At 34.4% G+C, this 25594-nt stretch overlaps 1 protein-coding gene across 9 annotated transcripts in view; it reads left to right on the top strand.

Annotated features, from left to right (window-relative positions):
* Positions 1 to 25183, top strand: part of ABI1 (abl interactor 1) — a 129457-nt gene extending 104274 nt beyond the window's left edge. The window contains exons 4-12 of one of the 9 annotated variants that reach the window (XM_077772420.1): positions 782 to 796; positions 1528 to 1628; positions 3026 to 3166; positions 6897 to 6997; positions 7865 to 7945; positions 11485 to 11661; positions 14667 to 14753; positions 18433 to 18618; positions 23209 to 25183. In XM_077772420.1, the coding sequence (XP_077628546.1) occupies positions 782 to 796; positions 1528 to 1628; positions 3026 to 3166; positions 6897 to 6997; positions 7865 to 7945; positions 11485 to 11661; positions 14667 to 14753; positions 18433 to 18618; positions 23209 to 23384 (1065 nt within the window). In that variant the 3' untranslated portion in view covers positions 23385 to 25183. The remainder of the gene's footprint in view (positions 1 to 781; positions 797 to 1527; positions 1629 to 3025; positions 3167 to 6896; positions 6998 to 7864; positions 7946 to 11484; positions 11662 to 14666; positions 14754 to 18432; positions 18619 to 23208) is intronic. The other 8 variants (XM_077772421.1, XM_077772412.1, XM_077772415.1 and 5 more) reach the window with 8 other exon arrangements.
* The last annotated feature ends 411 nt before the right edge of the window (positions 25184 to 25594 follow it).

Consider the following 25594-nt stretch of genomic DNA (forward strand, 5'->3'; position numbering starts at 1 on the left):
TTAAAAAAAAAAATTTTTTTTATAGTTTATATATTTTTGAGAGAGAGACAGAGCATGAGTAGGGGAGGGGCAGAGAGAGAGGGAGACAGAATCTGAAACAGGCTCCAGGCTCTGAGCTGCCAGCACAGAACCCGATGAGTGCCCGAACCCACAGACTGAGTTTATGACCTGAGCTGAAGTCGGATGCTTAACCGACTGAGCCACCCAGGTGTCCCCTTGATATTTTTTAAACATCAAGGTGCTAGGTCCTTTTCTGAATTTGTAAACAATATGTTATTCTGAATGTTAACATTTATAGTTTATCAATTTTTAAAATACTGTATTACCATTCAAATAATGAGTACTTAGGCATTGATTTTTTTTAAATTTTTTTTTTATTTTTTAGGGAAGCCTTAGGCCTTGTACACTGATGTATTAAAAGTGGACTTACATTTAATGTGTTATGGTGTTTGTGTTTAAATCAATGTTTATCACCTGTGATTCAATTGGGTTAGTTTCATAGGATAAAATACTAACCTAAGATATTTATTGGGCCTGCATGAGATTGGCATAATGAAGTGGTAGTTTCCTTATGAATATATTCTTTTGAAAAATATTTGCTACACATGAATATTTCCCTACTGCTTATGGATATTTTTTCTTTATAAAATATTTGAAATATTTCTGGGTAAAAAGCTTATTAACATGAATTGAATAACTGTAAATATAAACGTGTCCTATCAGATATAATTTATTTAGAATTAATTTCTACTTTTTCCCCCCTTTTTTTGCCAACGTAAAGTGGCTAAAAGCCAAGGTAAGAGATACTACTTATCATTTGATCCACAGTATTCCCTCTATATTGATAGAGGCTGCAGAGCCACTAAAATTTGAAAACTCTTCCTATGTCTGTCTGCTTTTTTCCCCTAGGACTTATGTAGATTAAATATACTCAACCTCAGTTCAAATCAGCAATATTTAGCTTGGATGTGTTAATATATCAAAGATATATTGACATCTGCATTTATATAGGAACATTAATTTTGCTAACATTTATTGCTTTGCTCATTTTTTTGATAGTTGCCTTGCTTTTATTGACTTAACAATTTGGAGGTTTTCCAGACATATATGACTTTGTTACTGAATTGTTAAGATAATGATAATTTTTCAGATGTATGTTTTAGCAAGTTGACACTGAGATCTGTAGTTTTTATTCATGCACATATCTAAAAAATTTGGAGAAATCCGTTATTTGAACGCAGATAAGTATGATCTCAGTGAACATGTTTAACAATAATAAAATAATAAATAAAATCCAGTAATCACACCTGTAATTTGCCATAAATTGATATGAATAGCAGTTAATAATAGGAAAAGCCAAGTGAAAGTGGTTTCTTGACTTTTAAAAATGTGGTACCAAAGTCTGTTATTAAAATTGTCTGGGAATCCTTACTTCACATTCTGATATTAAAAAAATAATACATGGTGTCAAAACACCAACAGAACAATTTGATATAGAAAATAAAAGCTTTTCTTTCTACATTTTAGCATGGAAATAACCAGCCTGCAAGAACTGGCACACTGTCGAGAACAAATCCTCCTACTCAGAAACCACCAAGCCCTCCCATGTCAGGCCGGGGAACACTGGGGTAAGAATTCAACTGCATTTTACAGGAAAATCCATAGGCTAAAGAAAAAGATATTTCTGTGACTTAAGTAAATGTATGGATCCTTGTTGTGGGACCCTGTTAGTGTGAACTACTGTTTACAAATTTCATTTTGGTTCTTATTTCCTTGAACAGAATCCATAATGAATATGCCGGTTTTATAATATTCTCTATAAAAGTATGTACTAGAAAAGTTCTTTTGTATATATGTCAATAAGCATTATTTATTTTTTTCTAATTCATTTTTTGGAAAAAAAATAAGTGTGGCCTAAGTTTATATCTAATGAAATTACCAGAGGATTCCATATGGTGCTTTCACCTGTGTTTACGGTATTCATATTGTAGGACTTTGAATAAGCGGTGTATTTTATGTGGTTTGATTTTGTAGCTTGCAGCTTTTCTTGGCACTTGAGATTAGGGACTTTAACTGTGCTTTTGCTGGTGATCTGAAGGCCCTTCATACTTGAGCTTTGGGGCTTTTCCAGTTGGAGAAATAGAAAAGGTAACAAGTGGTGGCTTCTTTGTTCTCAGTTCTCAGTGCATTGGATTTCTTGTTTTTGGTAGAGAGGTGATGAATCATTATTAATAGACTCTTAGTTTCCATTTTCATTCTGTAAACCCCTGGCCCCTGAAAAAAAACATGAAGTTATTAAATCGAAAAGTTAAAATCATTTTTTGAGAAATACATGGCATTATATAGGATTAGAAATGTACTTGTTCATATTATTTCCACACTGAAGTAGGAATAAAATGCAGAGGAGATAGTTTCATATAATGTACAAGGACAGTGGCTTGTGGGTGACTGAGCTGGGAATAATGTGTATTTCAAAGATTAATATTACTGAGCATTTAAAAAAATTAGAATCATTATTTTCAGAAATAAGGTTAGAACATCTAAATTACCCTTTCTTAGGGTCTCTATAAGAAAAAAATAACAGATTTTAGTTTTTGTGTAAAGTAACACAAAAGAATTTTATTTTTTATTTAAGAATTTTATTTATCTATTACTTTTAAAGAACACTTAAATTTTTTTTTTGACTTTTATTTATTTTTGAGAGACAGAGACAGAACATGAGTGAGGGAGGGACAGGGTGAGTGGGAGTCACAGAATCTGAAGCAGGCTCCAGGCCTTGAGCTGTCAGCACAGAGCCCCATGGGGGGCTTGAGCCCATGAACCATATCATGACCTGAGCTGAAGTTGGACACTTAATTGACTGAGGCACCCAGGTGCCCCTAGAATTTTTTTTTAAACAAAACTTTATTATTACAAATTAAAAAAACCCTTGTGTTATACTTTGTTATGAAGAGACAATCATAAATTTGGGGGGAAATACCACTTAATCTTTCTTACTATTCTTTTCTCTGTTATGCTTCTTTAGACGAAATACTCCTTATAAAACCCTGGAACCTGTTAAACCCCCAACGGTTCCTAATGACTACATGACAAGTCCTGCTAGGCTCGGAAGTCAGCACAGTCCAGGCAGGACAGCTTCTTTAAACCAGAGACCGAGGACACACAGGTAAACCTTCAGTTGAGCCTTTGAATATCCATGAGTGGGGATTATTGACTGGTGAGAAGCCCCTGTGAAGTTGCTGAGTAAAGGTAAAGTACTGCTCTAATGCTAATATAGTCGGTGTACTGCTCTAATGCTAATACAGGATATAAAAGATAAGGGTAATAACATTGTAGATGTTTCTAGAAATTTGTGTCATAATTTCTCTGTTTTTTTTAAATTTGGTTTTAAATATCTGTTTATACTAATTGCAAATTGCTACTATGTTTTCTTTTTGACGGACGTATAAATGCATAATTGGACCAAGGCCTAAAGAATGTTTTTTAAAACGGTCATTTAAAAAAGATCAAGGCAACCACTCTTAAATATTTTTGGATAAAAGGTGAAATATCAGAAGTTATACAACATGACTTAAAATTGTATGAGGTTGGAAGAAAAAAGACACCTGAAATATGAGGAAGAATTTTTTAAGAGGGTTGGTATACTAGAATATGTAAGTTACTTAAAAAAAAGAGTTCTAGAAATCACCTTGCCAGTGAATTTTTAAAAAACTGGTTTATGGAGCATGACGTGCATTCGTTCGTAAAAGTATACAATTTTTAAAGTATACAACTTGATGGTTTAGTACAAATTGAATACACCCACATAACCGCCCTCAGATCAGAAAATGGAATATTACCAGGAACCCTGAAGTCCCACTCAGTCCCTTCCCCCAATTGTAGCCTCTACCTTCTTTTCCCCAAAAGTTAGTCACTCCATGTTTGGATATTATACAGCCAGACAAATATATTGTATAGCTTAATTTGTTTTATTCTTCACTTTTATCTATCACTTAAGAACTTGGGCAAGGAACTTGTCTTTACCTTGACTTTTAGGTTGGTATATTACAGAAACTTATTTAGAGGGACTCTGTTTAGGAAAGTCAATTCTCTCAGGTGCTATGTAATGGAAATTTGTTATTATTACTGCTAGTAAATAAATTATTATATTGATATCTGCAGTTACTGTATCAGGTCAAGATCAGAACCAATTTTTTTGCTGTGTTTTTAAAATGTTTTTTTTAACATTTATTTCTGAGAGAGAGAGCGCGCATGAGCAGGGGAGGGTCAGAGAGAGAGGGAGTCACAGACTGAAACAGGCTCCAGGCTCTGAGCTGGCTGTCAGCACGGAGCCCGACGTGGGACTCGAGCCCACGAACCGTGAGATCATGACCTGAGCGGGGCGCCTGGGTGGCTTAGTCGGTTAAGCGTCTGGCTTTCACTTAGGTCATGATCTCACGGTTCGTGGGCTCGAGTCCCACGTCGGGCTCCGTGCTGACAGCCAGCTCAGAGCCTGGAGCCTGTTTCAAATTCTGTGTCTCCCTCTCTCTCTGACCCTCCCCTGCTCACACTGTCTCTCTCTCTCTCCTAGTAATCAATAAAACATTAAAACAAAACAAAACAAAAAAAAAAAATCATGACCTGAGGTCGGTTGCTTAACCGACTGAGCCGCCCAGGTGCCCCTGTTTTTAAATAATAATTCAAAACATTTTTCTTTATAGTGGAATAATACTTTAATCATATTCAAGAATCAATTACTAAGAGTTAACTTCATTAGATACTAAAGATATACCAGGAAAATATAGTTTAATTTTCCAGAAGCTCTTCCTGTTAGAACAAGAATCAACAAACTTTTTTAATTTATTTTTTTAAAGTTTATTTATTTATTTTGAGAGACAGAGTGCATCCTCACACACGCAAGCACAAGCAGAGAAGGGGCAGAGAGAATTCCCAGCAGGCTCTGTGCTGTCAGTACAGAGCCTGACCTCACAAACTGTGAGATCATGACTGGAGCCAAAATCAGAAGTTGGATGTTCAGCCGACTAAGCCACCCAGGTGCCCCAAGAAACTTTTTAATAAAAGGCCAGATTGTTAATATTTTAGGGTTTGTGGGCCATCTGGCCTCTGTTGCAGTTACTCAGCTCTGTCACTGCACATGAAAGCAACACATAAATGAATGAACATGTGGTGGCATTCCAGTAAAACTTTGTATATGGAACTGAAATTTGAATTTCATATAATTTTAATGTGTCGTTAAATAATATTCCTCTTTCAGTTTTTAAAAAACTTTTAAAAATGAAAAGAATATTCTTAGCACATAGGTAGGTCATAGAAATGGTCCATGGGCCAAATTTGGCCTATTGCTATAATTTTCTAACCCCTATGTGAGAAAAAAGGCACATAAGCTAATACTTGTAGAAGAGCATAATAAATACAAAAACTTCATATGATTGTGATGCACTGGTGGCACAAAGCAAAATATTGATCACCTGGCTTGAGAGAATAGGGAGGCCTTCACATTCAGGCTATTTTATTTAATATAAATAGCTTACTCTCTTTTTCTTTTACTAACATATGATAATGTAATTATAGAATAATCATATTGGGAAGAAATTAAATTTTATCTAAACAGTGCTCTCTTGAGTTTCTGGGTCTGTTGAGCCAGTGATGTTGATTTTAAAACACAATATGGAGCCTTAGGTTACATGTGCACATATATACATTTGTATACATGTGCACGCACACATTTCTAAAAACAACTGGATAGTATAAGGTCAGATGGCTAAAGACACAGTAAATCCATTGAATTAGAATAGTAAGGGATTGGTTAGAGTTAACAGTATCAACTCTTTTAGAATGGCCCACGCTGAAACTTCACTACTGTTTTTTGTTTGTTTTTGTCAGTTTGCTTGTTTTCCAGAAAATTTCCATTTTATGACCATTGTTTGAGTTAGATGGAAATTTTCATAGTAATTCCAGAATAAAACTGGTTATACTTTTTATTAACTCATTAACTTTCATAACATCTTGTACATTTTTTTGTGGCATCCATCATGCTATTTTTTTTTTAAATGTTTATTTTTGAGAGAGAAGGAGAGACAGAGTGTGAGTGGTAGAGAGGAGGAGAGAGACACAGAATCTGACGCAGGCTCCAGACTTTGAGCTGTCAGCACAGAGCCTGACATGGAACTTGAACTCATGAGCTGCGAGATCATGACCTGAACTAAAGTTGGACACTTAACTGACTGAGCCACCAGGCTTCCACAGCATACTGTTTTTTAATATCTGTTTTCCCATTCTCAACCAGGCAACCTGGTTCATGTCTGCTTTGATTACTGCTGTTCAGTGTAGGTGTTAAACAAACTTTTTTGGGGGGTACCTGAATGGCTGAGTTGGTTAAAACGTCTGACTCTTGGTTTTAAGCTCAGGTCATGATCTCACGGTTTGTAGGATTGAACTCCACATTAGGTTCTGTGGTGGTAGCACCGAGCCTGCATGGAATTCTCTCTCTCTCTCTCTCTCTCTCTCTCTCTCTCTCTCTCTCTCTCTCTCTCAAAATAAATAAACTTAAAAATAAATCAACTTTTGATGACTCATTGTAGTATAAGTATTGGTGATTCATTTCTCAATAGGATGATCTCTTCTAATAGTTGTGTGTACTGTGTCATGACTGTACTGATTTCCAGTAGATTGAGGAGTAGAGTAAAACACAAAAACCACCTTAAGTATTAGGATTAAAATTGTATTGAACAGTTTTAAAAACTTTGATATATGTATATAACACACATGTACATACATATGTTCATATGTATACACATACACATTATAAAAGGAGTATTTAGTGGCTTTGAATTGATTATTACATTGTTTTTGGGTAAATCTCTAGAATAGCTTTTTTCATGATTTTTGCTTTGCAGCGGAAGTAGTGGAGGGAGTGGAAGTCGAGAAAACAGTGGAAGCAGCAGTATTGGCATTCCCATTGCCGTGCCTACACCTTCACCACCCACTATTGGACCAGGTATGTTTCTTATTAATCTATTTTAATACGTGGTACTGTTTATGAGCTTTATTATAAAGTCTGAAATAGTTATTTTAGATAAAATTGCTTGATACATTTATGTGATTGTTGCTAGAAGAAATGTTAACATTTAAAAACATTTTAGGGAGACTTTCACGGAGACCTTAGGGTTTTACTAGCTGTTTCTTCTTACGTAGAGAGTTAATTAAATAGCTTTAGTGAGTAGTTTTTGCATAGAAGTACTTGACTTGGGCACTAGTCAAGAGTGATATTTATTATTTCAAGAGCAGGAGTGTCTTTAATGTGAATTATAGACCAGTGAGTTTTGATATTTACCTTGTAGGCTAGTGTCTCACCTCTTGTGTTAGCTTGTTCTGTGACTACTACATTTATGTATAATATTCCATACATATTTTAGTAAAATGCCATGAGTATAAAATAGGATTAAAATAGAAAAAGCCTTTTTACTCTTTAGATTATAGAAAAATTTAAGAAGTCATTGCAGAGCATTAAATAAATTCCTTGATTTTTTAGTAAATGAAATGAATACTTTATAATGTTAAAAATACATATTTAAAAAGTAAGTATGATAATCAAAACTGTTAGGGAAAAATTCTTAGCTTCTCAAGGAGGTTGTTGAAAAAGGAGAAAAAGCTACTTATAAAAACAGGCATATTTTATAGTTGATGCCAAGTATGAACTCCGTGTCCTTTTTACCTAGTAAAATTCATATTCATTTAGACGTGCTTTACATCGGGGTGTCTCTTTCTGTGTTTTTCCTTTCCAAAACTTTGTACTTTCTTACTGTTTCAGAATGTTTAGTTTTCTTCCTTGCACTCTGACCTGAATTATAAACTATTTTATTAGAAAACATTTCTGTCCCTCCTCATTCTGGAGCTCCACCAGCACCACCTCCTCCACCACTTCTCCCAGTGAGCACTGTGATAGGTGAGACTGCATAACCCCCAGAGTGATTTGACTTCTTCGTGTAATTCATAATAAACTCCTCTGTTAGACTGGTAGCTTTTATAGTTACTAGGTTGTAGGTGGTAACACAAAGGTTAAAGTGTTAAATCTAATTTACACTAATTTCTTCTGGTGAAAGGCCTCTGAAGTTACAGTTAGATGTAAAATCACGTTCTCTGAAATGTGCAGTGTTGCTGTGCTTAATTTTTAATGTGGTTTGTATTTGTTGCTTGTTTTGATTTCTTAAGGAAAATTATAGCAGTGATTGTTCAAAAAGATATTTTTAAATTAGTAGTATTTTTTTAAGTGAAACTTGATTTGGAACTCCCTGCCATATATAGCAGTCAAAAGATTGGGGTGAAAATGGGTGATAGGAGAAAGAAAAAATGGAGAAGAAAACGATGTGTGCTTATGGGATGCTCTGAGGCTTTCCTGTGGGTCACAGTGTGAAAAACTCTGATATAGCTCAGTACTTTTGGCATCTGGGATGCCAAGAAATATATATTTTTTAATTGAATACATTTACATTGTTCCTAAATTAGAGGTGACTGGATTGAGCATATAAGGAATTCCAAATATAGACACAGTATGAAACCATTCAACCTAGAAATATACAGTAGCAATAATCTGAGTAGAAATGGATAATAAAATGTTTCAAATGACAGAGGGGTTTCAGCTTGGGTAAAATGAAGCTGTTTTGCTACATCTTTTCAAAACCATGATTCTTATACTCAAAGGAAAAGGGACAAAAGGAGGTAATAAAAAAAAGATCTTAATAATAAAAATTATCATCCAGAAGTCCATGTGAGAATAAAATGCCCCCAACCTAGATAATAACCAGGAAAATGAAAGATAAAATCACAATGAGATACTATTTTACATCCACTAGGTAGGTAGAAATACAGAAGTCTACTAGTTCCAAATGTTGATGAGGAAGTGTAGTAACAGGAAAGGACATTGCTGATGGGAGTTTATTAATTGATACACTCACTTTGGAAAGGTAATTTGCTGTTACCTGGTCAAGTTGAATGAGTTTCTACCTCAGATTTAATAATTTCATTTCTATATATTTACCCTAGAGTACTGGTTCTCAGAATATGGCTGCAGGGCCCCTGGGGACTGCTAAGATCCTTTTATGGCGTTTTTGAGATCAGAACTATATTCATAATAATACTTAGACCTATTTGCCTTTTTCATTTCTCATTCTGGTACCAGTATACAGTGGAAGTTTCCAGAGCCTCTGTGACTTCTGATAAAATCATTGCTGTGACAGTTAACAGAATGTTTATTTGTATATATATGTGTTTTAATTCAGTTTTAATTTCTACTATAGTAATTACTATAATTACTCTGTTGCTATCACCCACCCCTGCAAAAATTTTTTGAAGATTTTAAAGAGTGGACACCAAGACCATACAACTTGAAACCACTTTCCTAGACCAGTGGCTTTCAGAGTGTGATCCCCAGACCAGCTGCATCATCACCACAGGGAACTAGTTAGAAATGTAAATTCTCAGATCCCACTGTACACTGTAGGGTTACTCACTCAGGGACTTTGAGGACTGGGCCCAGCAATCTGTTGTAAGAAGCCCTTAAGGTGAAATTCTCAGCAGTGCTAAGTTTGAGAACCAGTGTTGTAGAGAAACTCAGGAAGATTATTTAGGCATGTTCATAGTATTAGTATTAATATTGCAAAAATCTGGACACAACCCAGATGTTTAATGACAATAGAATGGATAAATACATTGTGGCATGTTCACATGCAAATAAAGCAACAAAATTGGGTGATACACTATTGGTGTAATTACCAACATGGATGAATCTTAGAATATCAGAGAGAAAGCAGCATGCATAATTATTCAATTATGAAAATGAAAGTTTATAAATTATAACTTCTCTTTGTGTATTGTTTAAGGTTATATCTATCTGTGCTTTAAAAAAAGTAACTATAAAGAAAGAATGTTTAACACCTTTTGGTTTAACACCTTTTGGGATCTTGAAGGCTCAAACAGGAAGCTTTGATGATACTGGTAATATTGTTTCTTGGAGCTGAGTATTTATCTTATTTTTTAAAAGTTACATATAAAATATATTTATGTAAATAAATTATATATAACCATTACATGTACTTGTATGTAATTATCTATAATTATATAAGTATTTCTCTAAATATAAAAATCATGTTACAGAGGTCTCTATTAGAAACTTAAAGGTTTACTTCTTAGAGCTCTCTGGAAACCCTGGCTATCCAAAATTAATTTTTTTGATTAGGGTGTTATTTTTAAAATGTGTTTTTATTCAGAAAAGGATCATGTGGGTGATTCAGATAATTAGTGACTGCCTATGGCTTGGGAGCTCCAAAATGTTAAATATTATCACTTTTTAAAATGAACAACCTCTGCTGTATGGTTTTATGTAATAACTTGTATGACCTCTAGGAGAGCTTAAATTACACAATTGAATGAAAATAAACTAGTTTTACTTACTTAGTCATGGTTAGATGTTTGGGTGGGGAGAAGAGGGCTAACATTAATCCTAAAGTTACCTTTGAAAAGGGTAGTTAACTTTAGAGGCTTTGAACTGTATTAACCTTTTAAATATTAAACTTTTGAAATGTTGGTAAAGATGTTGAATAAATTTTTAGTATTGTTAGTACTTTAGTCATTTTAGATATGCATGATAATAAAGAAGATTGTTTTGGGTATAGGATGGAAAAAACCCTCCAACTATGGGGAAAGGTAATGGATTTTCTACTTAAAACTGCTTTAGAATTGTCAAGTTATTTTACGAAGTCTAATATTATTTCCAGTTTTTCAGTTACAGAAATTTAAGTGAAAGGAGAAGTATGTTATTCTTAAGATTGGAGATACATAAGAAACCTGATTCTAGATATGAGTGCTTTGAAACTAGAAATTTTTCTTCCCATAAAAATTCTACTGTCCTATGTATTGATAATAATTGCTAACACAATAAGCATTCACTAAATATAGTACTAATAAATATAGTACTAAAATATAGTAGTATAGGTGGAAATTATGCTTACCTGTTTAAATTTTATAATTTCACCTGTGCTTCTGAAGATTTGGCAATGGAAAGGAAGAAGTTTACCAACTATTAATGCATTCACATCTAAAAGCTGATGCTTTTCATCTCAGATTATTTTTTGGTACTTATTTTGTTGGAAGACATAGTTTACATATAGAAGCTATATACTCTAAAGTGAGATGGAAAAATTTATATACAATACTAGCAAACTACCATTTGGGATTCTGCTGAATTAAAAAGTTTAAGAATGTTACTTACTTACTTTTGCAGCTTTCCATACAGTATCTGTTTTTCCTTCTGTTTTTAACTTCAGAGGAGCTATTCGTGTTTTATCTTTACTTTTCTCTGTATTTTGTGCTGTGGGCTTTAAAAAGTAAATACTTCTTACTGTGAGTCTCCTTCTCTTTGTTCCGCCATTGGAGGTGACACTTAATGCTCAAGTTCTTTGTTGGTTGCCTTTGACTAATGCTTTGCAGTGGCCCCGGGCTCAGCCCCTGGTTCCCAGTATGGCACAATGACCAGGCAGATTTCTCGACACAACTCTACCACTTCCTCGACATCTTCTGGTGGATACAGACGAACTCCTTCTGTGACTGCTCCATTTTCTGCTCAGCCTCATGTTAATGGAGGCCCACTTTACTCTCAGAATTCAAGTAAGCTTGTGCTTTGCAGGCGTGCATCAACAGTGGAATTCCTTTTGAACAAAATTATTTGAGGCTGTTTTTCTTGCCAGTGATAGACAACAATTGAAAACATGCTATTTCATGTTTATTTTTGCGTTAGGAAGTTAGTCCTTGAATTGTGCTATTTTAAGAATAATTGCTTGTCACTTTCTCTCAAAAAATTCAGACTTACTGAATGTACTTATGTACTAAAATTTAACTAATGGTTTTTATTACTATAAATAGAAATAGAAGACAAAAATACTGAAATGAATTAAGCTGAATTTATTTTTATTGGCATGTTTGAGACCGTTCAATAGCACTGAAAGTCAGAACATTGGAAATTTGTTCTTTAATATAATGAAATTGCTGGCTATCACTTTGAAGCTTGTTAACCTGTACTGAAATGAGTTCAGAACCATTAAAAACATTTGTGATGCCTGCTTTATTCTGTCTTTAATCTCTGTAACGGGGGGGGAGGGGAATTTTCTTCTTATTTCTTTCTCTTCACATCAGATTGCACATCTCAACACTAACTGCAGTTTAGAGGCTTAAATAAGATATTTAAAGATTAGAAAATAGTTTTGGCATTTAATGACAGGAAGTATGAATTGCTTGGGGTAATCATTAATTTCAGTTTCCATATTAAGATGCTTAATTCAAAGAAAAAAAAAAAAACAAATCTGAAATGAGCCTGTTGTCCAGTATTTATTACTGGCTTGAAGATAGGTGAATACTGGACATAGACTGGAACACACTTTCCCATGTGGCTTTTGTGACTGCTTTCTAGAGCTGCATTTGTATTAGTTAAAAAAAAAAAGGCCACTGAATACTCCTTATTTACCTAAAGTTGGTTTTAAGTATTTATAATGCATATTCTGAACATGTATAAAGCAGAGCTGGAGGAAAGTTCTCTTACTTGTTTCCAGTGTAAATTTTAGAGTTAAACATTGTGTTAATAGCAAAAATCTCCTAAGAATTGAAAAACACTTTAGCAGAAATGCCAAAATTCACAGATAATCCCCAAATTTATACAGTCCTTTTCCAGACTAAAATTTTCTTCCAGGCTACCGGGAAATTTTCCCAGTTAGAATTTTACCTCACATTTTCCTTGATTTCCTTTTGGTAATGAAAGGTAGCTAGAGTCTTAATATACCATGGACTATCTGATTATTAGCCTCAGTAGTTTCATGATCTTTTTTAATTTTTTCATAATATGTTGTGTTTTTAGATACCATCTTTATGTTCTTATTTTTATTTTCCTCACTTAAGACATTTAGTTTATTCTCCAAATAGGAGTTTTGGTGACAATTCACCTAATACATGTTTGTGCAGTTTTATTTTTACAGTGCTTGGGTTACTTATTCTCTAATAAGACATTTTCATTACTGAATGACTATAATTTTTCTGTATTATAAAGGAAATTTGGACTCGAATTTAAAAAATATTATGTGCCAAAATAATTATCCTTCAGTTTGAGTTATTGTTGGTGTTATAGAAATCGCGGTAGTAGTGGTGGTTGTTATAGTGGTATTAGTATGTTAATGTTTTTAGTGTTTTGATGTGCATATTTCCCCTTCTGTCCAAGTGTGGCAGTAACAACTAGTATCTTCTGACATAGCGTTTCTTTTTCTCTACATACTAACCAGCATGTCTAGTTACTAAGGGTTATTTCTAAACATATTTTTTAGGTTTGTGGGAGGGGTTTTTTTAAAAATCAAAACTGTAACATTTTATTTCCTAAAGAGCCTTCTAAATACAAAGTATCAAAATCAATGAGGACCAATATAGTGAATTGATGTCAATTTTAGCCATACGATGAATATTAATGAACTTATATTGCTTTGTTATTGTTGCTTGGAATACCTAACATCTGTCAAATTTGTATGCTTACCAACGTTGTTTTAACAGAAACAACCTTTCGGTTAAATGATCCTTGGGAACGAATAAATTGTTTTTCTCTGTCAATTTAGTGTCACGCTTTGGTAACTGCCAGTAAATTTAATTTTGCAGTTCAGTCCTGTAGACTTTCCTGAGCAATTTTTAGCAATTACTGGCTTGTTAAAATGAGACAAAGGGGCAAACTTTTGAATGTTTACTTCTAGTTTGTTACAGTTTTTAATACATTTGCTGCCCACATGAGCATTTGGTATCAACTTCCTACAAATTATGTCCTCTTCAGAAAGCAGTCGGAATGTTTATAGCTACTCAGTGATTTCTTAGAAAGTACTTTAATGCAAAAAATTGCATATTTTAACCTGTTGTGAGATCAGGTTCCCTATCTCAGTACAGTGATAAAATGAAGAAGGCCACTTTTGAAATACTTATCCTATGAAACTCAATGAATTATTAACTTGATATGTAAAAGCACTTTTACTCCTTGGTAAATTTAGGAGTGATATCTTTACAAATAAAATTGTCAACTTAGAAAATAATAATGACCTGGTTTTACAAATGAGTTTTTCCTGGAGAACTGTGTGCAAATTTAGATACGTAATAAGAACTATTTTTTAAAGGAAACCTGTGATTAATGTATTTATTTCCATATGGAATGAACAGCTATAACATAACATACTTATTTGGGTTCTAATTTACAACATTACCTTAAAGCTAGACATACCTGTTAGGTTATAGAGATAGGCATAGACACAGTATCCTGGAAATTTCCATCTGTATTTTGCTGTTAATTCATTTTTTTAAAGTCTTCCCTTAGAATTCGAAAATTCGTTGCATGAAAATGAATGTGATGGTAAATTTAAGTCTTCCCCAAACAGTATAATATTAGGATTAACTTAACTTAGGTTTGCTGATGGGAAATGAACTTGATGAAGGTTCTGCAGGTTTTTGTTTTGTTTTTTGTTTTGTTTTGTTTCATTTGCAAACTGTTCTTTGCATACTTATGTTTGTGGTCCTTGTAACTGACTTCTGCTTTTTGTTTGTTTCCTTTTCTTTCCTTTATCTGTTTTACTTCCCCCATACTGTGTTGTTGCTACCAGTTTCTATTGCTCCACCCCCTCCCCCTATGCCTCAGTTGACTCCACAGATACCTCTCACAGGCTTCGTGGCCAGGGTGCAGGAAAACAGTAAGTTTGGAAAAACTGAGCTGTCAAAGAGTAGAGGCTGTCTCCTTATAGCATGCATGGCTGATGAGTCATCATTTCCTTTTATCGAGACGCTAATCTTACCTTGAAAATAGGTGCAGATATGTTTTTGAAACTGAAGAGCACGGTCTTCAGTTTTTTCTCTTGTGTGCATGATTACTGACCCATATAAATTTCAGAACTTCAACTTTCTTATGTATTTACATGATCTAAAACTTAAGAATCTGATCTCTAAAACTTATGAATCTGATCTTTGCAGATTCTTAAGGAAAGTATAATAAAAAACTCAAATTGTATGGAAACTGCCAGCTTCCAGTAGCTATTAGGGGAATTAGAAAACATTTTTTATTCTGTTGCCAGCAAATTCATCAAGATATAGGTAACTGTAGTGTAAGATTAAATTTGGGGCAGTTTTTCCCCCCTTTAGTTACATAAAAAATTTAGAGAAACCTTGTATCCTCAGATTTTTATACATAAATAATTTTGAAACTACATAATGATTTGTTATTAGGTTGAGAATGAATCTGCAAGAATAACTAATTTACATACAAGTTATACATCTAGGAATGATAATCAGTGTTGAGCCCTCTTCATGATTTGGCCATATGCAGGGCCATGAGGAATATTTCTGAATATGCACCTCTGTCAGCTGTTAGGTCTTCTCTCAGGAAGGTCAAGTTTACAATTTTTGGAAATTCTTTAGGATACATGATTTAATTAGGATAGAGTAGTTTATATTGCTACCTGAGTACTTTGAGGTTTCAGAAGATATGTAATCCTAGCTACATGATCAGAGTGAATGTTGACAAAATGGAAAAAGCCCCCACTGTTACTGAATTATACTATGCCAAAATAGCTGTTGAGATTAAGATGGTAAGCTGGTCTAGTAGTGAGTTACTTCATTTGAGAATCATCACCGTGCAAATAAATTTTAGAATGATTTGAACAAATGTGTAGCCCACATGAGAACCGCCCAGTCTTCCATGAGTATACATTGTGGCAAATTCCATTGTTCAGCCTTTGCTGACCCTGTTGTGTAATCTCCAGATTTCCTCCATTCCTGTAGTCAAGTAATTGTTTACTCAGTGTTACGTGCTAGACTCTGCGAACAGTTCAGATTTCTACCTTTGAGAAACATATATGATTGAACGGGCTTTTTATAAAATATTGTGGTTCCGTAATGTTGAAATTTCTGAGTATAAACCACCCTTTATTGTTAACAGTTGTTGAAAAACTCCAGTATGTTTACACTTATAAAAACAAGTGATTCTTAGTTTTAAAAAGAAAGAATAAGGATAAATTGCTGGTCCCTAATGCTGTAAGAATTTAAAAACCTGAGCTGCCTTATAGCCAAAATTGGGAGGAAATATTTTAAAATAGCCATAATAAACATCCATTTAATGGAGCCAAAGCATATTGACTAGCATTTTGGTAATTCTTTTCTTATAGAAATTCAATATTAATATACATAATTCTAGGTATGCATGGTTTTTCCTGAGGAGGACCAGGGTACTTATTACTATTTTATTTTAGTTGCTTTCCCCAAACTTGTGAACTAGAATCAGTATTTTCCTTGTGCTGCAGAATGCCCAACTTTGTTTGGTATCTGTTTTCTTTGAAAGTATGTTAGGAAGATTGATTATAAACTTTGTGTCAATATCTTACATGTTTTATGGAGTACAGATTTTCTGTGTTATTTTAAGTATGAAGTTTCTTATGATACTAAAAATTGGTAATAATGAATGCATGTGGTAGTTAACTTACTAAATTTGTTTCAGTTTAAGATATGAGCCCCTAAAAAAGTCGGCAATGTCTTTACATCTGTATATAATTAACATCAGGAAGCATTTTTGAACTAATTATGTATAGTGCTAGAAAAGTAATTTATGCATAGAGAATTAGATTGACCAGACTTCTGCCCCAGTGTGTATATAATTTGGAGATAACACCAATGTAGATTCACAGCAGTTGGACATGAAGACAACCCAGTGAAAACTAAACCAGTAAGTTATAGAAGTCAAGAGTAAATGTAATTTAGGGATGGCAAATGTGTAATTTACACAATAAGCCAAATTAAGGATATGAGCTATGGCTCTTTGATGTTAGGATGAATTCATACTCATTTTCTTCTCCTCCCAGTAATATTAGAAAGCTTTGTGGAGGAGGTAAGGGCAAAAATAAAATGGAATCAAGCATTTGATGGGAAAAAAAATTGTAGATCTGTTTGATAGCTATCAGAATAAGCATCACTGCATAGGATGTTTTCTAATAAGTCTTTCTTGTACCCCATCAGGATAAAATAAAAATCACAGAATTGAAGTGATTATGAAAGTAGGGCTCTTATCTGTAGATGTTTTGAATATGGATCCCTTTGTTATATTCTCAGTACGTTATTCCAAATAGGGTGGAATAAACTTTTTAAAACCTGTATTGACAAGTAGATTATGACTTCTTTCTTTGGTCACATAAATAGCCCCAGAAATTGGCATTTGAGTTAGTATGTTAGTATTCTCTTTTTCCCCTGCAGATATTATATAATTCCTGTATCAATTTGTGTCAAAGAATTTTTATGTCTTTAGCTTTCAAAGAAATTTATGGATCAGAAATTTGAATTAAGAATTAGTCTTGTGTTTTGGCTTTGAATTCCTTACTTTTGGGAGCATTGTTACCTAGAATCATCATAGTTCAGAGAGCCTAGTTCTAGCCTGACATTTTCTCATCTCACTGTTGACATCCTTGATTATTTAAGTCACACACACACATCTACCACAGCCATCTACAGCTTGAGATAGGAGTCGTTTTTATTGTTTTCCACGATATAAGTTCCTTTTTGTTTGTTTGTTCGTTTTAATTATATCTTCCCATAATACTTTATTTAAAAAATCTTTATTGTGTATGTATTCTGAGAAAATTGGATCTTTAGGATCTAGTCTTTTCCCCTTCCCATGCTTTATTTTACCAGCAGGAATGCAAGAATCTTAGCTTCCTTTCGACATTTAAAAAGTTGATTATGAATACAAACATTTTTGAAAATATTCAACATTTTGTTTTAGCTTGGAATTGTTTAATTTCTAATTTAATTTTCTCTTGTTTAAATAATAGAAAACAGACCTGCTGTCATCAACCTTTTTCTTGATTAAAACAGACCCAAACAAATATCCCACTCACTGGAAGCTTATTTCTGGGGAACTAAAAGATAACTAAAAGCCAAATCAGGGACCTGAATGTGCACAGTGAATGGTTATCAAACCACATATGAAATGGTATTCCTAACATTTACAGTAGTCCAAATGAGAAATGCGACATAAGGCTTATTTAAAGGAGGTAGGCTAACTAAAGGGTAATGTTTGTTCCGATCTCAGCCTTGGATTAAGGAAACTCTTTTACTCCTATAATCTTTATAAAAAGAGATATTGTTTCCTAACCTCCTGCATTCATTGATTTGTAGCACTTCCTAATACCTTTATTTTTAGCTCATTTTATTATTGCTCATATTAAGAGTAGTAGAAGCTCTAACACACCAAGCTTTTATTTCTAACCACTGCATGTTTTAATTATAGTGCATGCTATATACAAATTAGAGCTTTCTTAAATTCTTTTAACTTATGAATTTTCGTTTACTCTAATTTCTGATTCACATTAATTATCTGAATTCTTTCAGTTGCTGATAGTCCAACTCCACCACCGCCGCCTCCCCCAGATGACATTCCTATGTTTGATGACTCTCCACCTCCGCCACCACCTCCCCCAGTGGATTATGAAGATGAAGAGGCTGCAGTAGTTCAGTATAATGATCCATACGCAGATGGGGATCCTGCTTGGGCCCCCAAGAATTATATTGAGAAAGGTAAGGTACAGTCATCATTGAAGTGAGGTGAAGGAAAGTAACCTAATTATAGAATTTTTAGAGCTATAAAAAACTCTGATAGTCCAGTGTTTCCAACCCTTTGAATAAACATTTTTGAGAAAGAGAGAGAGAACACGGGGTAGGGAGAGGAGTTAACATAAGATCCGAAATTGGCTCTGTGCTGACAGCAGAGAGCCTGACATGGGGCTCAAATCCACGAACTGGGAGATCATGACCTGAGCCAGAAGTCAGGCACATAACCGACTGAGCCACCCAGGAGCCCCAGCCCTTTGAATAGCCTTAACCAGCCAAGATAATTTAGTCAAACCTTATTTCCTATATATTTCCATTATAAAGGGATCATCTTTATTTTTTAAATTAAAAGTGTATTAATAATTATGTTAGATGTGCTTTTTCAAATGACACAGGCTGGAGGTGAACTTGCTTCGCGTTTTATAGATTAAACCAATAAGGCACAAAATAGCAGTTAAATGACTTAACTAAAGTTATAGCATTAGTAAAGATTTAAAGCAAAATTTCTAAACTCTTACGATTAAAAGGGAAACCTTTAGAGTTCTGAAAAACGTTCATAATGTGGTTAATCAGTTTGATTGCCTTTGAAATATATTCCCTTTTGCTTTACTCGATTAAATGACTTTAAGCAGGTAGCTATATAACTCTTGAGACCTGCAGCATTCTCTTGTGCCCAAGTTTTGAATACATACAAAAAGGGAATTTCCTTTTATACGTATGTATGTGTGTATTTAAATGTTTTTAGTTGATAAGTGTTACGTTAGTTTCAGGTTTACAGCATAGTGATTCAGCATCTCTGTATGTTACACTATGCTCACTACAAGTGTAGCTACCATCTGTCACTATGCAAGCTATTACAGTACCACTGCCTGCATTCTCTATGCTGTATGTACCTTTTTAAATATTTTTAAACAGTAAATATTCTACACACTGTTCAGGAAATCTTGACTATTCTACTTTATGTTTAGATTCTCCTGTACCTTCAAGTAGAGATATGTTATGGTTATTTCCAAGGTGATAAATAGTCTTTGAATTGCGTACCTGGTAACTTCCTGGCTTGGAAAAGCAAATTTAAATTGGAACTGCTATGGAACTAATAAAAAGGTGATACATTTGAAATAATGTAATGGTTAATCCAGTTGGCAATAGAGCAGGATTTAAAAAATGTCTTTACAAATTGAAATAATGGTCTTAAGTAGTGGTCATCACACAGGTTCTGTAAAAGACCAGAGAATAAATATATATTTTTAAAGTTTATTTATTTATTTGGAGAGGGAGAGGGAGAATCTCAAGCAGGCTCCACACTCCCAGTGCAGAACCTGATGCAGGGCTTGAACTCACAGAGTGTGAGATCATGACCTGACCTGAGCCAAAATTAAGAGTTGGATGTTGCTTAAAACATGTGGAACCACCCAGGCACTCCGTAAATATTTTTAACTTTAAAAAAAAAAAATGGAGATACAATTTCACAACAATATTCTGTTAGTTTCAGGTATACAACGTAATGATTTGATATTTGTCTTGCAAATGAAATGTTTTTAAGCTTGCCAACTCTGCAGTCTGTTGAGTCACAACTCCTCAGCCCCACCATTGTAGCACAAAAGCAGCCATAGACGGTACATAGTGAGTGGCTGTGTCTGCCCATGTTCCAGTAAAACTTTATTGTTATTTATTTTTTATGTTTTATTTATTTTTGAGAGAGAGAGCGTGAGTCAGGGAGAGGAAGAGATGGGGCAGGCGGCGGGCGGGGGACAGAGGATCTGAAATGGGCTCTGTGCTGACAACAGTGAACCCAGTGTGGGGTTCAAACTCAACTTGCGAACTGTGAGATCATGACCTGAGCCACAGTCAGATGCTCAACCAGCTGAGCCAGCCACCCAGGTGCTTACAGTAAACTTTATTCACAGATAAATCCAAGGCAGTGGCTTGGATTGTCCATGAGCCATTGTTTGCTGACCCATTGTCTAAATCAGAGTTGAGATTCAGTAAGATTGTATTTAAAGCCTTTTTTTTTTTCTTTTTAAGTTTATTTATATATTTTGAGAGAGAGAATCCCGCGGGCTCTGCGCTGTCTGCATGGAGCCCGATGTAGGGCTCAGTCAGTCCCATGAACCACAAGATCATGACCTAAGCTGAAATCAAGAGTTGGATGCTTAACCGACTGAGCTACTCATACACCCCTATGTGTAAAGCCTTTTTATTTTAAATATTTTTATAATCACAAGATGAATAAGGCCTGGTTTAATAGGATTTTAGTTGAATATATTAATGGTAAGTCATGACTGTATCTAAAAGCCTATTCTTAGGGCTTTAACCTAAGAACTTTAACCTACTGTGTACCAATCTTATCATATCTACTTATATTACACTAGCATCATGTCCAGTTTTGAGTATCACATTTTAAGATCCTGCAAATAGGAGTGCCTTCAGGAGGAGAATATTCAGGAGGCAAAATATCTGGGAAGTGCACCTATAATGTTGAAAGCATTGTTTCTAAGTTGAGGAAAAGATGGCAGAGGAACTAGATAGCTGTCTTCAAATTTTTATCATGTCGAAGTAGGATTAGAGTATTAGACTCTGAGTTCCAAAAAAATACTACATACAGAAGACAGGGGAGTTTAGCTATTTATACGAGTTAGATTTTGGAAAGTGGAATGGACATTGAATTTTCATGATTAAATCCTCAGTAGTAAGCGGTATATGAGAATACATACATTGCAAGGAGGGGAGGTTAGGGACGATTAGGATTGATTTACAAAAGGACTTGGAAAATAGAAACAGTTAATTTGGTTCAGCACTCTTACCAGCTGTTTGTCTAAGTGGAACTAAAAGCATAAAGAAAATTCTGAATAACTTTGAGGAGATGAGGCTTTGTCACGATCAGTTTCAAAGTCATCTACACTACACAAACTAACCCATTTAGACTCTCCGTACAGAGAAATTAGTGTTACCAAAGCTAATAAACAATAATAAATAATTGAAAAATTAATAATATGTTTACTATTTAAGTTATTTCATGGTTTTCCTTACTAATGGTTTTCTGGTAATCACTCATTTTCTTGAATGGTTATTTAGCCAAAAACAGTACCAGGACAATTATTTATTCTGTATGTTGGATAGGTCAGTGAGCTTGTAATCACAGGACTGATTCTGCTGCAGGATTAAAATGGAGGCGAAGGGACTTGTTGAGTTTACTTAATACGGTTTTGTAAAGGGAAAGAAAGGTCGCCTGTTTAATTTAGTAAATGGTACTGTGGATCAGCCCTTCAGGTCTGTTCTTTATTATAATTCACTAATTCAGAATTATGAGGAGAAGCTGTCTTTCTTGGGGAAAAGTGAGTTCTGGAATATCTTAAATATCTTAACTATTTTAAGAAAAAGATAACATGAGGTAATCAATGAAAATATGACATACCGTTTCTCATAAACTAGAAAATTGCGTATTACTTCAGAACTATCTAGCTATAAAGCTAGGATGAAGGAACCATTAAATTCATAAACCCCCAGTTTAGAAAACTAGTGAGTTTTTGATGACTATCCTTTCCACAGTACTGTTTAAAAAAAAATTTTTTTTTTAATGTTTTATTTCTGAGAGAGAGACAGCATGAGCAGGGGAGGGTCAGAGAGACAGGGAGATACAGAATCTGAAACAGGCTCCAGGCTCTGAGTTGTCAGCACAGAGCCCGACGCGGGGCTCGAACCCACAAACCGTGAGATCATGACCTGAGCCGAAGTCCCGATGCTTAACCAGCTGAGCCATCCAGGCGCCCCTCCACAGTACTGTTATAAAGGAAGTGACTATTTTGAACTCAAATACCACAGAATTGCAAACAGTTCTCTAAGTCTTAATTAATGGGTCTTTTCTCACCTATTTACCTCTTAAAAAAGCATCCTGTTGGGGTGCCTGGGTGGCTCAGTTAAGTATCTGACTTGATGATCTCGTGGTTTGTAGGTTTGAGTCTGGCGTTGGGCTCTATGCTGACAGCTCAGAGCCTGGAGCCTGCTTCAGAGTCTGTGTCTCCCTCTCTCTCTGCCCCTCCCCTGCTCATGCTCTGTCTCTGAAAAATAAACATTAAAAAAAAATTTTAAATCCTGTTGACCTTTAAAATGTGTAACTTTTTTTTTTTTTTAAATCTAGGGATAGCCCCATAATTAGATAGCTGGGGTGTTACCTGATTTACTGATTCTGTAGCTTTGCCCAGTGCTTTGGAAATGGTGCTTCGCAGTGGTTGGCAGTTAGTAGATACTTGAACAAATGAAACATCCAGTACTAAAATCGGGAGATCTTTCCTGGATAGGTTGGTTGAAACTATTGACTTGTAGCTAGTCAAATTGTCAGTTTTGTCCTAAGACCAAGCCAGTGATTTAGGCACATTGGTTGGCCACTGACTGTATTTATTATCAACTGTATTTATTAATGTAAGAATTGACAACTTTTCATACAAATAATTGGTTTTTGCTATACTGTAGATTTAATTGGCATTAATTTTAAAATTCATTTAATGTTGGAAATCGTGCACTTACACTTACATGATATTTCAACTCTTTTTTCCATAGTTGTGGCAATATATGATTATACGAAAGACAAGGATGATGAGCTATCATTTATGGAGGGTGCAATCATTTATGTAATAAAGAAGAATGACGATGGCTGGTATGAAGGAGTCTGCAATCGAGTGACTGGTCTGTTCCCTGGGAACTATGTTGAATCAATCATGCACTATGCTGATTAATTTTTTTGCTTATAAAGTAGGTTCTTATTCAGTCATACTGTGGGACTATTACGGTTAACAGAATTGTCTTAAAATGTTTTCAAACGTGCCCATATTTTCAGGACATGCTGTTTTATTGGTATAATTGAATGTCTGCCTGTAAGCATAAGTCTTTGAGGCAGTTTGTGTATTGCTAAACCGCAATGAATACAGGAGGCTGTCCATACCTGATTATGCTTATGTGCTTACTTACACAGTTAACTTTATGACCAGCCTAAGTATTCTGGGGGTGTGGGGTAGAATATTTAACAAATCATGATTCAGACTGTACCATTCCATGTTTCCGTGCAGCATGGTTGCTAACGCTATGTCAGACTAATATTAAAATCTGAAAACTTCAATCCTGGTGCTGGTCATACTTTTTGTTTAGACTTACTCATTCTTGAAATATACTATTTGTTTAAAGCATGCATACAAATTTATGTATTGAAATATACTTAAAAAATCCAAGATGCTTCCAATTTGTGTAATATTTACTTGGAGTACTCGTACTTAGGTCTCTTGAAATGAATTGAGTCTCTAAGGTCTCCATGTGAAACAAAACAAAGGGTTATCTGTAATGTTGTAATTTGTACCTAAGTTTTTTAATGAGTGAATTTGCATTATAAAATTTTTCCATTCATAAATACATAAGTGAACCAAAGGTTTTTGTCCTTTCCTTCACTGGTTTGCTTTTAAAATAAATGAATAAATGAATAAATAAATGAATAAATAAAATATACTGATTTATTGCAGAATTATGGTTCTATTTTCTCAATATATTAACTTGGAAAAAAAATATTAGCCTTATCTCAACCTGTCCCAATGGCAGTGATGGATTTTTGCAGATTTAAAATCTGAGATGGGTATTTACAAGTCAATCTACTGAATTCCTTTTCTAACGTAATTTTTTCAAAGCTAAGAAAATGTGTCAAAGTGTGCACATTCTGTTAAGTCAAATTCGTAGGGACTGCTGTATGTCCTTCAGGTTTCCAGTGGACTGTTGTATAGTGGTTCAGTGAGAGGAAACTAGAAGTCTTTTTTACATATTGTTTTTGTAGAAGTGGGTGCATTTGAGTTTTCAGTAGGCACTATTAATCCATTACCTGGCACTAGCAGCATAAAAAGGTTTTAAAAGGAAAATAATTCAAAAAAGGGTGGATCATGTATTAATCAGTGAACAGGGATATATACCTGACCAACAGATTTATATTGTCTTTTGAAATAACTGAAATGCAACACATGCACTTTGTGTGTCTCCTCTTAATTTAAGGGAAGGTTGGCGGGATGTTTTTTCTTGTGTGTAATTCTATATTGCCTAGGATATTAAAGTAGAGCACTCACGTGTGGGTTTCTTGTGTATTGAGGATTTATTTGGATTTCAAATTGAAGTTATGTACCGGGCGTTACAGATTTATAACAGCATAGTAAATGGTAAGACTAGTGCAAAACATTTATTTCTGAAAATTAAAGGCCATTATTGCTATCAAATCAATGTGACTGTTGTAATATGCATTTTGCCTTTGTTAATTTTAAACATGATTTCAGTATCACTAGTGATCAGCTAGCTACCTTTTTCATTTTTTCAAGTGGAATGTTCTCTTAATTTTGTATATAACCTGTTGTCTAAATTTTATGTACAGTCTTTTATAATAAACCATTCTCCTATATGAAATTTTGGATACTGTTAAAATCTTAACTAATGTGGCTTGAGATGTAGACTTCACAGTTTTGTGACCTTTACTCCTATGGTGAAACAAGATAAACCATTTGAATTTTAACATTGATTATTTATTTGTGTAATGGCTTTACATGTGGATCTTAACAGTGTAAACAATACCACATATAACCATCAAGATACCTCTATTAGGATTTACAGGACTAGAGTGACAGATTCAGATGATTTAATTACATTTAAAAAGTTTTCTGAAAAACTCTGCCAATAAAAAAATTGCCCATCAATAAGGTTGAAATGATTTTCTTTAAATGATTTTTGGTTATCTGCACGTGAAGCAAAGTATATTTCACAAAATTCTTTAGGCACAGTCTGGTAAAATAGCTGCCAGGAATAACAGAAAGAGTTGTCACTTATCCCTTGTGAGTACAATTTCTGAAAGCTGTATGAGGGCGTCTCTTTCAGGGGATGGTCGAAGTTTACTGATCTCTCTTATTGCTTCATGGCAGTACTGCTG

The sequence above is a fragment of the Crocuta crocuta genome, unplaced genomic scaffold (assembly GCF_008692635.1).
Source record: "Crocuta crocuta isolate KB4526 unplaced genomic scaffold, BGI_CrCroc_1.0 scaffold96, whole genome shotgun sequence".
NCBI lineage: Eukaryota > Metazoa > Chordata > Mammalia > Carnivora > Hyaenidae > Crocuta > Crocuta crocuta.